Raw genomic sequence first — 15,731 nt, 5'->3', positions numbered from 1 at the left:
TCCTGGCAGGAGACGTGGTTTTGCGGCTGGAGGGACGGGGCGCCTCCCCCCCGGCCAGAATTTCAGGGGGGAGGGACAGGGCACCCCCCCGGCCAGAATTTTGGGGGGGAGGGATGGGGCGCCTCCCCCCAGCCAGAGTTTCAGGGGGGAGGGATGGAGCACCTCCCCCCCACCATGAAGCAAGCTTCGAGAACAGGTAAGGGACTTTTGTCCATCCCTAGTTGTCTCTGTGTGTGCTGTCTGTCTCTATGGTTTTTACATAAATGGTTTCACACTTTGTATAATGCATTTTTTATGGTTTTAATCCTTGTAAGCCACCCAGAGAGCTTCAGCTATGGGGCAGTATAGAAATGGAATGAACGAATGAATGAATGAAATGATGGTGGAAGGTCCAACCCTCTCTCCCAGCTCCCTTTCTCCTAGCACTTCATGCAACTATAGCTGCAAGCCAGGCACGAGGAGATGTAGCTAGGGGGTTGTACAATTCTGCAAAGATAAACCCAGAGGAAAAAGAAAACAAAATGGTCAATGAGCCCCCACCTTTTAAGGTTGTGAAGCCCATGGATATGAGGAAGGGTTGTGATATACTGTTGGTAGAGATGCAATGAGCAAGCAAGGACAACTGGCACAAACCTTCTGGGGATCAGGAAGAAGCCTCTTCACCATTCAATGCATGCAAACGGTGCTCATTCTTCTAATCTCCTTTTGTGTCCTGTAGACAGCAGAGGTACAGTGCTGAAGCGTACCGCCATTGGATTTGGCATCACTCTTGCCCTGGTGATCCTGCTGGGATTGCTGCTCCTTGCCTGGCAGAGATGGTAAGTGATAGAGAGGGCCTCTTTTACCCAGGCAGCTCTTTATCAGGTAGTGTTTCCCAAGGAAATAGGATTCTTTGTTTCATTGCCTGCTTGGCTGTAGGACATCTCCATGGGGGAAAACAACCATCATAACATTGTGCCACAAGAACTGAATGAGCTTGGATTTTCATGAATCTGACCCGCGGATTGCGCAGAGGACTATGTTTCCCCCTCTTGGGTGGATTCTGCGGACTTCAGGACCATCTTTCTAACTTTCCTGAATTTTGTGCAAATTTTGTTGTGGAAAAGTATGCAAACAACAACAACAACAACAACAATGCAAGAAATGTGCATTCCCTGCACAGACTAAAGTGTGAAAAGGTGGATTTGGGGGGATTTGCACATTTTTGCAAGTGCGAATTTGGGCAAATGCAGGGGAAAATCCGAATTTGTCAATATGTGGATGACAGAACGAAAGCTGCTTGACAATCCACGAAACACAAATGGAATGGATTATTATTATTATTGTTATTATTTATTAGGGATGGCGGAGAATTCTGCCACGGATTTCAGTGAGGCCGAATGCACTTGGCATTCGGCCCCCCGAAATCCGTGGCAGAATGGCCTGCCACCCCCCCGCACCCCTGCGGATCCCCCCGGGACGAGACTAACCTGGGGCGGATGTTCTGGATGGCGGCGGCTCCAGCAGCAGCTTCGGCGGCGGTGGCAGTGGCTGGTCTTCCGACTGGCTGCCACCGCCGGCATTTGCAGTCTGGTCTTTTTTTTTTTTTACATAGACGTGATAGCCCACGTAAAGACTTACATAGCCTATCACGTCTGGGTTAAAACAAACAAAAAAACACGTGTACGCAAATGGTGGTGGCTACGGCAGCCGCCATTTGCATTCCTTATTTTTCGCCGTCTTAGTCTATGTAAATATTTACATAGACTATTACGGCAAAAATAAAGGGGAACACAAATAGCATAGTGGGCGCTATTTGCGTTTCTTTTTGATTTGCTGTTTTAGACTACGTAAATATTTACGTAGGCTAAAATGGCGAATCAAAAAGGAACACAAATAGCGCCCACTACGCTATTTGCATTCCCCTTAGGGATGTCAGAGAATTCCACCACGGATCTCGGTGAGGCCGAATGCCAATGCATTCGGCCCCCTGAACTCCGTGGCAGAATGGTCTGCCCCCCCGCACCCCCGCAGATCCCCCCCCGGACGAGACTTACCTGGGGCGGACCTTCCGGGCAGTGGCGGCTCCGATGACGGCTTCCGTGGTGGCGGCTGGTCTTCCGACTGGCTGCCACCGCCACCGCCATTTGCAGTCTTGTAAAAAAAAAAAACAAAAACTACGTGATAGGCTACGTAAAGATTTACGTAGCCTATCATGGCTGGGTTTTAAAAAAAAAAGAGACATGATAGGCTACATAAAGATTTACGTAGCCTATCATAGCTGGGTTTAAAAAACAAAACAAAACCGCGTACGTAAATGGCGGTGGCTACGGCCGCCACCATTTGCGTTCCTTATTTTTGGCCGTCTTAGTCTATGTAAATATTTTCGTAGACTATGATGGCAAAAATAAAGGGGAACGCAAATAGCATAGCGGGCGCTATTTGCGTCCCTTTTTGATTCGCCGTTTTAGCCTACGTAAATATTTATGTAGGCTAAAATGGTGAATCAAAAAGGGACGCAAATAGCACCCGCTACGCTATTTGCGTTCCCCTGTATTTTCGCTGTAATAGTCTACGTAAATATTTACGTAGACTAAGACGGCGAAAAATAAGGAATGCAAATGGGGGCTGCCAGAGCCGCTGCCAGTTGCATACGTGTGTTTTTTTTTTAACCCAGATGTGTTAGGCTATGTAAATATTTACGTAGCCTATCACGGTTGAATACAGGGATGCAAACGGCGGCGGCTATGGCTGCCGCCATTTGCGTCCCTGCTACCCAGTGGCCAGATGTCCAGCTGCTGGCGGAGCCAGCCAGCGGCTTCGCGGAATCCCCATGGAGTGGAGCCGGCCGGGCAGGACTCGGGGGGGAGGGACGGAGCGCCTCCCCCCCACCACGAAGCAGATCCGCGAAACGGTAAGTAACTTTTGAATATACCTATTATTTATTACATTATTTATTTCTTACATTTCCATACCTTCCCAAAGCTGAAGCTCTCTGGGCGGTTTACCAAAGTTAAGTTTTACACAGTCCATACATCCCTGATTGAAACCAGAGAGAAGCAGAAGCTGAAATCCAACAAGGGAGCTGTCCTTCCCACTGTTGCATTTCCAGGGCAGGAAAAAGTGGTGTCCACTGAGCTTCTGCAGCTGTGGAAGGCTGTATAAAATAGAGCAAGCCATAGGGTGGAGGCCTTCATGGTAGACAGAGGTGGCTGATCGTCTAGGACTGGGGTGTCCAACCTCTATCCCATGGGCCCAATCTGACCCACCCCTGGTCTCAGTCTGGCCCTCTGGGGGTAGGGATGCTGGAGAAATTCGAGACAGACTAAAATGAGCTTGGATTTCTAAGAATCTGACCTGCGGAATCTGCTGCGGAGTGACTCCCTCAGGCAGTGTGGAGTTTGTGGACTTTCAGATTTTTTTTGTTTTTACTTTCCTGAAATTTATGCATATAAATTTGTAGGAAAATATGTACTTTTCTGCTGAGGAAACGTTGAATAGAATGGAGGACAATATGCTATGCTAAATGTTACGTACTAAGGAAAATTATGTAAATACTTACAGAAATATTTACATTAACTATTTGAGTATTTTTTCCGCATGACGAAAAAAAATAAATCCGCACCCGTCTGTGGGTGGAAGACAGAAGAAAGGGCACCTGACAATCCACGAAACACAGACGGATCAGATTTTACACAGTCTGTACATCCCTATCTGTGGGTTCCTCCAATGGCTTCACCCCTTTCCCCTGGCCACAGATCATTTTGTGGTTTCCTGGCTTTTGCACAGCCCCCACCCCCATTCTAAATGGTGGGGCCGTGGGTAGGTGGCACCACTGCATGGGGGCAGGTGAGCTGATGCTTGTACCACTAGCACTTATCAGGGTTAGTCATTAGTGTTCAGTGTGGGTGGGCCTGCATTGTCATAATCTGAGCTGGGGAAAACCACTGATTAGCAGTCACACACTTGTACAGTTCTGAGCTAGCAGCCCCCATGCATCCATCGCCTCCCACCATGCTTATGCACTCATGCCATCTAGTTTGGTCACTCTCACTCATGCAGTGGCACATCTGCAGTGGGACCCTGGCAAACCCTCCAGTGAACCGCCTCACACGCCTGCTCGGCTGGGACATAACCTGCTCTTTTTCTGCCTCTGCAGGAAGAAAATGATTGATCCAGGCACTGGCAGGACCGAAAGGGCTGGCTCATTTTTTGTGAAGAAGGTGAAGTACTTCCCCCCCTACTCCTAGTTGACTTCAGTACAGTACAGGGAGGAAGGGTGCTGAGCTGGTTTGCAGGTATCAGAACACATGGTACTTACTTTTCTGTTCACTGAACAGAAAAATGTTATCTGTAGGAATGGGTGAATCTGCCAGTTTCACTTTCTCCCACATTCATTTTAAAAAATGCATGAAAAAAATCTCAAGTTAATTCCATCCTGTTTATGAGATTTGCACATTTTAGGATATTCTTATCAAGCAACAAAGCGAATAAAATTCTCAGCCATCTGTACTGGCCAGATCCAACAAATTCAGTGATTCTTAGCAAGGAGACACCCATGCTGTACCTGCCTGTTGAACGTGCTTGCCACGTAGCTGTTAATGCTAAGGGGAAAAAAAGCTGGCAACCCAAATTCAGCACCACAGACATGGCTGAATACACAGGGATTCGAAGCCAGACTTTTAAAAGCTAAACACTCAAAGCCCTCTGCTTGGATGGTCAGTTTTCCTTTTCCCCACATTCATTTTTTTAAAAAAAATGTAAGTTATTTCCATCCTGTTTATGAAGAAATTTGAAAATTTTGGTATGCTCAGATCAAAAAATGAAGCCAAATGAAATTCTCACCCATCCATATCTCTGACACTGCTAGTCTCACAAAACCATTGTCATGTTAATTAGGTGGCCACAGTTCATCAAGTTTTTGTCAAGTTTGCTTCTCTTGTGTGGCCAGTTAGCAGCTTCTGTGAGAGGGGATTATTGCTGGGAGTCTGGTAAGGTGGGAAAAAATAAACTGCCTTTTTGTAAGCCATGGTCTCAATCCTGATGATCTCTCCTCTGCAGCTGCCACTATTTATTCATTTAATAAATTTATATCCTGCTTTCAGAGTACAGGGGCTTCCACAGATAAACCTGTAATTAGCACTGTGCAGGGACTCCCTGATCCACCTTGGAGACCACTTCAGGGATTCTGAGGCGGGCCCGATTTGCTTTGGGCTGATTCCCCCCCCCCAATGACCTGCTTTGGCCTCCAGAGCTGAAGTGGGATTCGGAAGTCCGTCTCTTGCTTTGCCCCCCCACCCACTGCGAGGCCTCCACCATGCCACCCAGACCACAGCTCCTTACCTGGGCCCTCAGAATGTGAACCGGCAGCTTTCTTTCTGTTCCAGAGGGGAGTCGTCGTTACTGCCGCCAGTTCCTGGGCCCTTGGGACATATGCCAGCACCAGCAGCTGTCAGCCTGTTCCAGGGAGTTGCCATTTTTTAAATGGTGCAGGATCAATTTCTGGAAATCCAGGGAGTCGCCATTTTAAAAATGGCAACTCCCTCAAACAAGAAGGTAGCTGCCGGCGCATGTCCCGAGGAAAACAGTAAGGAGCTGGGGGCAGGGGGGGCAGTGCCACAGCTGGGCTTCAGATCATCCCAAAGGACCACCAAAGCACTTCAGAGTGACCTGACCCACTTCATGCCACTTCATGCCCCCTCCGCCTCACCTCAGAAGCAACACAAAGTAGTACGAAGTGCCCCACTTCAGCTTGGAGATCAGGCTCCAGGCCAGTGCACAGTCCTACCTGTAATACAACAGAGAACATCCAAGAAAGTTCAATGCAATCATGCATTTAATGAAACATGCAGCTTGGCCTTGAGTCCAATATATTCCAGCCTCCACACTACACTGGTTCTTCTTTGTGGGACCTCCTAACCTATCCATTCAGGCCCAATGGTTGATAAAAACCCTGAGAAGTGAGTCCAGAGCCCCTCAATTTGTCGGAACAAGTGGTGTCTCCAGCTCACTTCAGACCTCTGATAACCTGCTGAATGTATCAGGAAGTCAGAAGGTGAACCAATTCCTGTATTGAGCAGTGGGCTGAACTAGATAACCTCCAAGACTCCTTCCCTCTCTAAAATTCGATGTCCTAAGCGCTGTTTCTCCCAGAAAAGGTGATTGTGCCAATAGTTGGCAGCTCTGAAAATGAGGTTCTGGCTTTGCCCCAGTGGGTGAGAGAGTGTAACCAGAGCTGACTTAAGGCTATTTAGAAGTTCATTACGTTTGAAAATATATTTTAAAACTTAAGCCGGAAAACAGTGAATGCCCTTTCAACTTGTTAAAGAGATAACAACATGCCACACAGGAAGTCTTAAGATATTAGTGGTTTATACAGAAAAGGAAATGCAAAAGAACATTGCACACAGAAATAAAATGTGAAATGTGCAATGGTTACAGAGAAAATACATCTGTACCAATGAACCACACAGGTTACATGCTAAGATTATACCATGCAAAGTAAATTACAGTTTAACTCTTGTTAAGGCCTATTAGAAAGCAGTATTAGGAAAACTGCACTAGAGTATCAAATGGAATAGCTATGACATATAAAAGTGATAGTAGGCCCAGCTTGCAGCAGTTTCAGGTGTTACATAGCTTCACTTAAACTTCCACCAGTCCAAACTAGTTAAAGGCAATGTCTGAAGCTTTCAACTATATAGCAGTATGGTCTAAGCCTTTAGAGAAAAGGAAGAAAGGAAGGTGGCTGGGGGAGTGGGGGGACGGGAATTAAAAGGAAAGTATAGCTATGTATCCCAAGCAGAGATCTGATCATCTGAAGAAGAGGCTTTTGTGGGCCAAGAGGAAAGTTGAAAGAGCCCTCTCCTAGAATCTAAGGGGTAGAACTCATGAAAGACCAGATAGGAAAAATTAATCCAGGTAGAAAGTGAAGGAAATGTTTTGAAACGAAAAGTGTGGTGACATCTGAGCCTCAGTAGTGAGCAAAATAAAATAGTAGAGGAAAACTGAATCAAGCTGTTCAGGAGCTTGGCATCTAGCTCCAGAAAGCTAGTTCAGAAAAAATGGCCAACTGCAGCCTTAGAAACTGGAGAAGAGACAAGGTCAAACTAAGAAATTCCCTGTTCTCTCTCAAAAAAGGTATGCATGCAAACTATGCCCCCCCAAAATAGCAAAAACTGCAGCTATGCAAAGTGCAAACCAGAAAAAAATGAAAGAAGTGAAAACAAAGTCCTTCTCCTAGGTTCAGTTGCTTTTTAATTATTATTCACTGACATACTCCCTCACCCAAACTTTCCTGTCTTCCGATGGGGCCTTTTCTTTCTTTTCAGTTGCCAACTAGAAATTTGGCTCTGGGTTGGTGAAAGACATATTGGGTGGACAGAAACCTGCAAAAACAGCCTTTTTTTTCACTGTTTTATGCAGCTGATGTTACTGTAGGCCCTATCAGGGTATATGGGAACATTCCAGACTCAAGGAGCTGCTAGGTGTGAGGAGTAACAAACGTTGTAACTTCTTCTCATACTGGTCCATTGTTCCACAGCTTGACCACAGCTTTGTCAGCATGACTGTCTGCATCTCAGACTCCAGGCAGCAAAAGCTTTCTGCCCTCAAGGAAAGACAGGCTTGCTTATGAACCAAAGTTTTGCTCCTATTCCATTCCATGGCTCCCTTATAAGCCCTCTGTTCCCAGCACTTGGGGCCAAAAAGGGACCAGAGTAACAAACTCAACCTTCTCCCCACAGATAAAGTCCCAAGAGGTAAAAAAAAGAAAAAAAAAGAAAAAGAAAAAGGGATGGAACTCATGTACCTTTAGTTGTTGGATTGGAGATAGAGAATTTCTGTATGTATATGAAGAATCAGCAAAACCTGAACTTGCCAAAGTACTCTGAATTCTATCTCAAAGCTCGTTCTGACTTTAGTCCATAACAGAGTGCAAGCCTTTTTATTTTTATTTTTGCATGAAAATCCGTGTGTATATTTGTGCATATTTTTTTCCAAATGTACGCATCAGTTGTGCACCACTTTGAAACGTACAACATTCTTCTCCCATTGATTAAACTGTATTTGTGTGCATTTTTCAAAAGTATGCATTTTTCAGGCACGTTTTTCAAATGAACACATGCTGTCGAACACAAGGATTTTTTGGTTTGCAAATCACATGGCAAGCCTGCAAATGTGTGGACTTCAACCACAGGCTGCATCCAGATCTGTGTTTGAATCTGTGTTTGATTCGGAAGGTGTAAACTGGATAAATCTTGATCAAAAACGAACTGAAACAAATTTCTCATACAGTCCTAAATTTCAGCAGGATAAGTTTTTCTCAGCCCTGAGCGACAAGCTGTTCTGATTGAAATTCTCCCTTTCCAAGAAACCTATTAAAGGTGTGGGAACCCACTTCTTTTGCATGGAGTACACATAAGGCAGGGGGCAGGTAGGTTATCTCTGTGCAGAGAAACATTGAGACCTCTCAGGCAGGAAAGTCAACATCACTTTGTTCCGTAGCCCAAGAGAGAAAAGCTGTGCAATAATAACAACCAATTAAATGAAGGAGAAGTGGAAGACCCCCTTGCATTCCTGAACCAGGGTGCAGACGGCACCATTTCTTATGCAACAATCCGGTTCCCTCCCACTGTCTCTGAGGACCGCACCATTTATGCCAGGTATGGCAGGAAGGGGACCAGGGTGTCAGGGGAGTTGGGCTAGGTGCACTGCCATTTGCAGGTTTTGGGGGGCTCTTCACAGGATGTTCACACTGTTCCCCTTCTCTGATTCTGTTCACTTCCTCCTCACCACCACTGTTGCTGCTGACCATTCTTTTGCTCCTCTCTCTGAACCCAATTGGCACCATCTCCCAGAGAGAGAGAGAGAGAGAGAACACGGGGCAAAGGGTGAGGGGTTGCTGCTCCTCTCCTGGAGAGGGCAGGTGGAAAGACTGTGACATCAAGGAGGAGGAAGTAGGGAAGGTGGGGAAATCTGCCACGGACTCCAATGAGTCTGGATTCTTTAGAATCCAGCCCCCCGGAGTCTGTGGTGGAACAGACTGCTCTCCCCCGCCACCCCGCGAAGCCTGGTAGGACGGACCCTACCTGGCGCTGGCCGGTCTGGGTCCGTCCTCTTCGTTCCACAGCCGGCCACTTCAGGGCTGCAGCCGCAAATGGCATCCAGCATAGCTGACGCCATTTGTGTCCCTGCCCTTTGCTGTGATTGGCTATGTAAATATTTACGTAGCCTATGACGACAAAGAGCAGGGATGCAAATGGCATAGCCAACGCCATTTGCCTCCCTGCTCTTTTTGTGATAGGCTATGAAAATATTTATGTAGCCAATCACGGCAAAGGGCAGGGACGCAAATGGCGTCTCCTCCGCTGGACGCCATTTGCAGCCGCAGCCCGGCAGCGGACAGAATTCCGGCTGCGGGTGGCCCTGGCTGGCGGCTCCATGGACTCGCCGCAGGGTGGAACTGGCCGGGGAAGATTCCGGGAGGAGGGACGGATCGCCTCCCCGCCCGAGCGGACTACAGAGCAGAATGGTAAGTGGGGTTCATACACCCCTAGGAGGAGGAAAATGCTAGGAGGCTCCAGCTATCAGTAGTAGGTGCCCTACTTGGGTATGGGCCTCAACAAATGCCAAGTGATGCCAACCCTTGATGCCAGGGCTGGGTGGGCTAAGAAAAAAAAAAAGAAAAGAAGCTAGATCAGTATCAGGGTGAATAGACACAATAAAAGACGGGGAATTTCTGCAGCTTATGTCATCCTTGCATGCCAAAGTGTGCCTGCTGAACTTCCACACCGATATAAAGGCCCAGAGTCCTTGCCTCTGTTGCAGAAGCCTTCTTCAAGCTGATCAGAATCAGGGTCCACCTTTCATCCAGCCTACAATCTGGGACCCCATTTACATTATGTTCTGCTGCCTATTTCCTTTTTTGTTTTGTCCCTTGGATGGGCCAGGTGCAAAGGAGGAAAGCAGAGCTCCTGGGATTTTAACAGTGGGGTAGAAGAAGAATTTCAGCTCGTGTCATGAAGGGGAAAGGTATACTCCCAGAAACTACCTCTGTTACATGATCACTCACTGAGACACAGGAGCCCTGGTCCTCCGTTGCATCTGGTACTGCTTTTGGTCTCCTCCTGTGTATGTTTATTTTAAATAAGTTAAATGACAACAAAAAGCAAATGGTGGCAGTGCCACTGCTGTGACACACCCACCCGAAGTCAGCATGCAACACACTTGTGCATGCTGCTGATGCACCAAGTGAAGATCGACACTCCTATAGAGTCGATTGCGTCCAGGTAGCCTACCCACCAACTCTCTGCATACTCCCCTAATGCCTTTCTTACCAGATTCTTTGATCTTACAGGATTAATCAACCAAGCCCAGGAGCAGCGTTGGATTGCTCGGATGAAGCTGTGGTCTATAGTGTGGTAAAGAAACCCAGGGCCCCCTCAAAGGTACACACTCCATTGAAGCCCGAATCCCCTGGGTTGTGAGTGAAACCTGGCATCCTAGATCCTGTGTAGCACTCTCTCCCAGTTTCTGTGTAAGATGTGGACAGGGAGGGTGGCCCTTGCAGCTGAGAGGGGAGTGGTGTTGCAGGGAATCGATTATGAACAGGCCCACTCCCAATCCATTCCTGATCAACACTTCCAGTATTACACTCAGTTGCCACTCAAATTTACGTTGCCAGGTATATATGACTCGCGTTGGTCTTCCCTGTCCCGACGATGCCCTCTGGATGTGTTGGACTACAATGCCTATCAACCCCACCAGAATGGCTGGGGATGATGGGATATGTAGGCCAACACTCCTGGGCGGTGCCAGGATGGGGAAGGGCGATTCGCACTATAACGATGCAGGGGGAGAGCCACATGTCTCCATCCACACAGCATCAGGGATGGTGGTAGATTTTAATCTCGAACTGGCAAATCTGGCTGTGTGTCACTATATAATCTTATAGAATCATAGAATAGTAGGGTTGGAAGGGGCCTACAAGGCCATCGAGTCCAACCCCCTGCTCAATGCAGGAATCCAAGTCAGAGCATCCCTGACAGATAGCTGTCCAGCCTCGTCTTGAAGGCCTCCAGTGTGGGAGAGCCCACCACCTCCCCAGGTAATTGGTTCCATTGTCGTATTGCTCTTACAGTCAGGAAGTTTTTCCTGATGTTCAGCTGGAAAGTTAAGTTATTCTTAACTTCGTGGTCTACTGGGGACTGGGTGGTGGTGGTGGAGGAGGAGAGAGGAGAAGAGTGGGGCAGGAGATGCCTCCTTTGGAGTTGTGAAACTCTACAATGGCCGGGTGGACTTTCTGGTGAGCTGGCAACCTGACCAATAAAAGAAGTCCCCTTGCCTATTTTTTTTAAAGCATTTAATTGATTGGCTCTGGCACATAACTAATGTGGAAATATTTAATGCGCAGTGTAGGACCATGCTGAATATTCTCCATTCTCCACCTTTGGGGGATGGAAAACAGCTATTATAGTGGGTAGAAATATTTCTTCTCAATCCCTCACTTCAGTGGGGCAAATACTTTTTCAACCACATTGGGTGCCATTGCTTCTCCTAGCTGCTGCTTCTGCTTTGATGTCATTCCCCCTTTCCTGTTTCTCTTTTTCTGTCCTTCCTGGTTTTGTTATATCTAGGGGTGTCATGGGAGTTAATCCAAGTCTGGCTCAGGTATGACCTCCTGGGGTTCTTAAAAGCCCACCTCAAATGAAAGGGGGTCTTTTAAGACCCCCTGAGCTCCCTAACTCTTCTTCAGCCTGGATCAATATCTGGAGAAGGAAAAAAACACCCTGCTCAGTTCCCAAAGCACCCCCCTCCCCTCCCCTTTTTACTTAGGGTGGTGTGCTGGCAACAGTACCAAGAACTGGTTTCAGTGACTGCTCCTGGCCATTGCCAATGTGTATTCTCACAATGCCCTTGGCGTTGCATTGTTCTGGACCAACTTTCCCCAACTTGGTGGTCGCCAGATGTTTTGGATGTCAACTCCCATCTTCTCCAACCAGCATGGCTAATGATCAGGATTTCTGGGAGTTGTCGTCCAAAACATTTGGAGGGTGCTAGATCAGGGAAGGCTGTTCTTCTGAGCCATTTGTTGTTGTTGGTAGCTACTATAAAAAAAGTGGTAGCCCAGACCGCCAGCTGCCACTTCCCTCCAGAACATTCCAACATAACGCAATGTCAGAGGCATTCTGGCAACATAAAATGGTGGATGCCAGGAATGGCTGCCCAAAACAGTTGTACTGGTGCCACCGCTGCCACCAGGTAACTTCCTCATTCCTGAATGAATGATGAGTATGAACGGGATACCAAAAATCGGACTCATTCATACACATTTATTTTGTTACTCATTGCATTCATTTTTGAACAAATAAAAATGGGACTTAATGGGCAACATTTGGTTCTGTTTATTTGTTTGGCAATCCAAGCAGTGAGGCATGCTAATGCATAGGCTATGCTGTTCTGAGTCAATTTCCTCTTTCTGTGTGCTTGTGCGCGTGTGCGTGCGCGTGTGCATGCACGCGCGCAATTCACAAGTAACCATCACCCTTGAAATAAAATAATTTGTCTAAAAAAGATAAACATGTGTTTCCTTTTCATGGCCCAGGTAAAATCTCCACAGAGCGTATCTTGGTCCCAGGGGGCTCTGCTGTTGAAACTCTCTCCTAGGCTTGGCATCTTTTATTTTCACTCTGCCCCTGTGCTTTAAAAAAAAAAAAAAAAACAACTGTGTGAGAAGCAGACATTCAATAATTAAAGGTTTTCTTGCCATAGAGTGGCAGTTTTGAGGATGGAGGAAGAAACTTGCCTCTCAAGTATTCCTATTAAGTGGCTGTATATAGTAAGGGTGTTGGAGCACACAGCATACCTGCTCAAGAGATCAGAATCACTGAAAGCAGGAAATACCTGTATTAATTAGTCCACTTACATTCAAATGTGGAAGTGTCCATCTTTTACAGAACAAGTTCTGTAGCTCAGGTCAAAGAACAGCTATAGAAATATGAGAAATTGCACTTCCAATTTGAAATAAAAAAAAAAAAGCAAACTGCTTCGTTTTGCCATGAAAACTCTGAAAAATATGTAGATGGTTTCACTTAAATGCTTAAAGGCTTTGAGCATGATGCAAGGCTAAAATGAATTAATGCCCCACCTCCACCCAAATTCTCAAAATTTCTTCACCATAGATTTTCATAATGTACATTCTATGCAGCAGTCAGTATTTTGACAGCATCTGACATGTAGTAGTCAGTGTTTGACAGTATCTGGCAATGGACATATAGTAGTGGTGAGAACCCAATAATACCTCCCATGTAACAGTCAACATTTAGCAAGATTTGACTGCCATCATCTAGCAACAGCCAATATTTGACAGTAACTGATATCCAACATCCAGTAGAGGTCAGTATCTGACTGTATAATTTTCACATAACAGTTTTTATGCAGTAGTCAGTGTTTGGACTGCTTCTAGGGATGTCTGAGAATTTAATTTCACTTTGCAAATCGCTCAAAAATGCCCTGTGAATAGGAGCACATTTTCTCTAATATTTGCAAATTCCTAAACTTGCATTTTGCAAAATGCGTACTTGAAAAATAGACAACTTCCTCAAAATAGACAACTTCCTCAAAATGTGCAAATTTTGAAAAAAAAAATGCACAGCTTTCTCAAAATGTGCAACTTTTAAATTACCCATGCTTTAATCTATAAGGGAAATTTGTGCGAATTTGGGGGGGTGTTGCATAACTGTCATGTCCGATATATATTTATTTTGAGCAATTTTTTCCATTCATGCAAAACAAAAAGTGTTCGCAAACACAAGTGCAAATCGCAGAGAGATGAGCAGTGAGATGGCATTCAGAAAATCCTGGTGGACTTGAACATTGCTTGTTTGCCCATCCCTGCTTCTGACATATAGCTGTCAACATTTGACTGAATCTGATACATGAGTTGCAATGACATGTGGTATGTTTGATCAGTCCAATCAAAGTAGGCAAATGTCAAAATCTAAAGTTTTTTTAAAAAACACATGAAGTACTAGTTTCCTTCCACTCAGCACTGCTTAGGCCTCATCTTGAGTACTGTGTCCAGTTCTGGACACTACTCTTTAAGAAGGATTCAGAAAACTGGAGAAGGTTCAGAGGGGGGCACCAAAGATGATCAGGGGCCTGGAAACTCTCCTGTGAGGAGAGACTGAAAGAACTGGGCATGTTTAGCCTTGAGGAGAGAAGACTGAGGGGAGATATGATAGCGCTCTTCAAGGACTTGAAAGGTTGTCACAGAGAGGAAGGCCAGATCATCCCAGAATGCAGGACATGGAATAATGGGCTCAAGTTACAGGAAGCCAGATTCCGGCTGAACATCAGGAAAAACTTCCTGACTGTTAGAGCAATAGAACAATGGAACCTATTACCCAGGGAGGTGGTGGGCTTTCCCACACTGGAGGCATTAAAGACGAGGCTGGACAGCCATCTGTCAGGGATGCTCTGACTTGGATTCCTGCATTGAGCAGGGGGTTGGACTCAATGGTCTTATATAGGCCCCTTCCAACCCTACTATTTTATGATTCTATGACTTGTACTTTTGAAAAAAGGTCAAAATTACCAATAAATCTAAATCTTGAATGTTGACAATTTGGTAATTATTGAAATTTGGCATCGATTGGTGTTCGTGTTTCTTTAACACAGCACAGAGTGAGATAACATAAAATTGGGATGTTTAACATGGTTGCATAGGAATGTAGGAAGCTATGGATCATTGCTCTATCTTGCTCAGTATTGTCTACAGAAGTAGTCTTCAAGATTTCCTGATCTAGTAGGACCCTGCTTTAGCCCAGCCATGCTTTTGAAGATCCACTTCCTAATATCGTTACCATATTTATTTATTCACTATTCATGTATTATTTCCATTTATATCCCATCCTTCATTAGAAAAAAAAATCCCAGGGCACATAACAACATTAAAGCAACAATAAAAATACAATTACAAATTCTAATAAAACCACCAGCAGCAGAGCTGTTTATAAAGACCCGGGTTGAACAAATGGGTCCTAGCCTGGTGGAGAAATGATAATAAAGTTGGTGCCAGGGTGTGGACATTCCAAAGTCACGGCACCACCACAGAGAATGACCTATCTAGATTTTTTTTTTTAATGGTAGTAGCCATTTGCAACCCTGCTTAGGTCAGGTTGTACTGGACCAAGCCCAGTACTGGATCCCTCCCAACACATCAGTGAAGACCAATGGTCTACACCAATTTTTCCCAAGCTGGCACCCTCTCGGTGTTTTGGAGTACAACTCCCAGCATACTTGACCATTAGCCATTCTGGCTGGGGCTATGGGAGGTGAAATCCAAACCTTCTGGAGGGCACCAAGTTGATATACATTGCCTGGCACCAGCTTTACAGGGTTTCAGACTGGACAAATTCATGGAAGATAACGCTATGAATGGCTACTAGTCCTGATGGCTATATGCTACTTCTAGTATCGGAGGCAGTATGCCTCTTTGTACACCAGTTGGTGAACATATATATGCATGCAAATTTAGAATTACTAGAATTTATTTATGTATCACCAGTGTTAGCAGCAGGGGAACATGGGTAGGAAGGTGCTGTTGACCTCATGTCCTGCTTGTGGGTTTCCCATGGGCAGCTGGCTGGCCACTGTATGGACAAAATTCTGGACTAGATGGACCTTGGTCTGATCTATCAGGGCTCTTATTATGGTCTTGTGGACTCTATCCCAGCCCATCCTGGAGATGC

General features: G+C 45.8%; 1 protein-coding gene across 1 annotated transcript in view; it reads left to right on the top strand.

Annotated features, from left to right (window-relative positions):
- The window catches only part of LOC146337849 (B-cell receptor CD22-like), a 43,615-nt gene that overhangs the window by 25,292 nt on the left and 2,592 nt on the right, over window positions 1–15,731 (top strand). Inside the window, exons 10-13 of the mRNA XM_084815353.1 lie at window positions 719–818; window positions 4,139–4,202; window positions 8,485–8,642; window positions 10,337–10,427. Coding sequence (XP_084671479.1) covers window positions 719–818; window positions 4,139–4,202; window positions 8,485–8,642; window positions 10,337–10,427 — 413 coding nt within the window. The remainder of the gene's footprint in view (window positions 1–718; window positions 819–4,138; window positions 4,203–8,484; window positions 8,643–10,336; window positions 10,428–15,731) is intronic.

The sequence above is a fragment of the Heloderma suspectum genome, chromosome 10, assembly GCF_057233095.1.
Source record: "Heloderma suspectum isolate Gila_16-S chromosome 10, 16-S_ref, whole genome shotgun sequence".
In the NCBI taxonomy this organism is placed as follows: Eukaryota; Metazoa; Chordata; class Lepidosauria; order Squamata; family Helodermatidae; genus Heloderma; species Heloderma suspectum.
This window is presented reverse-complemented; position numbering and strand designations above follow the sequence as displayed.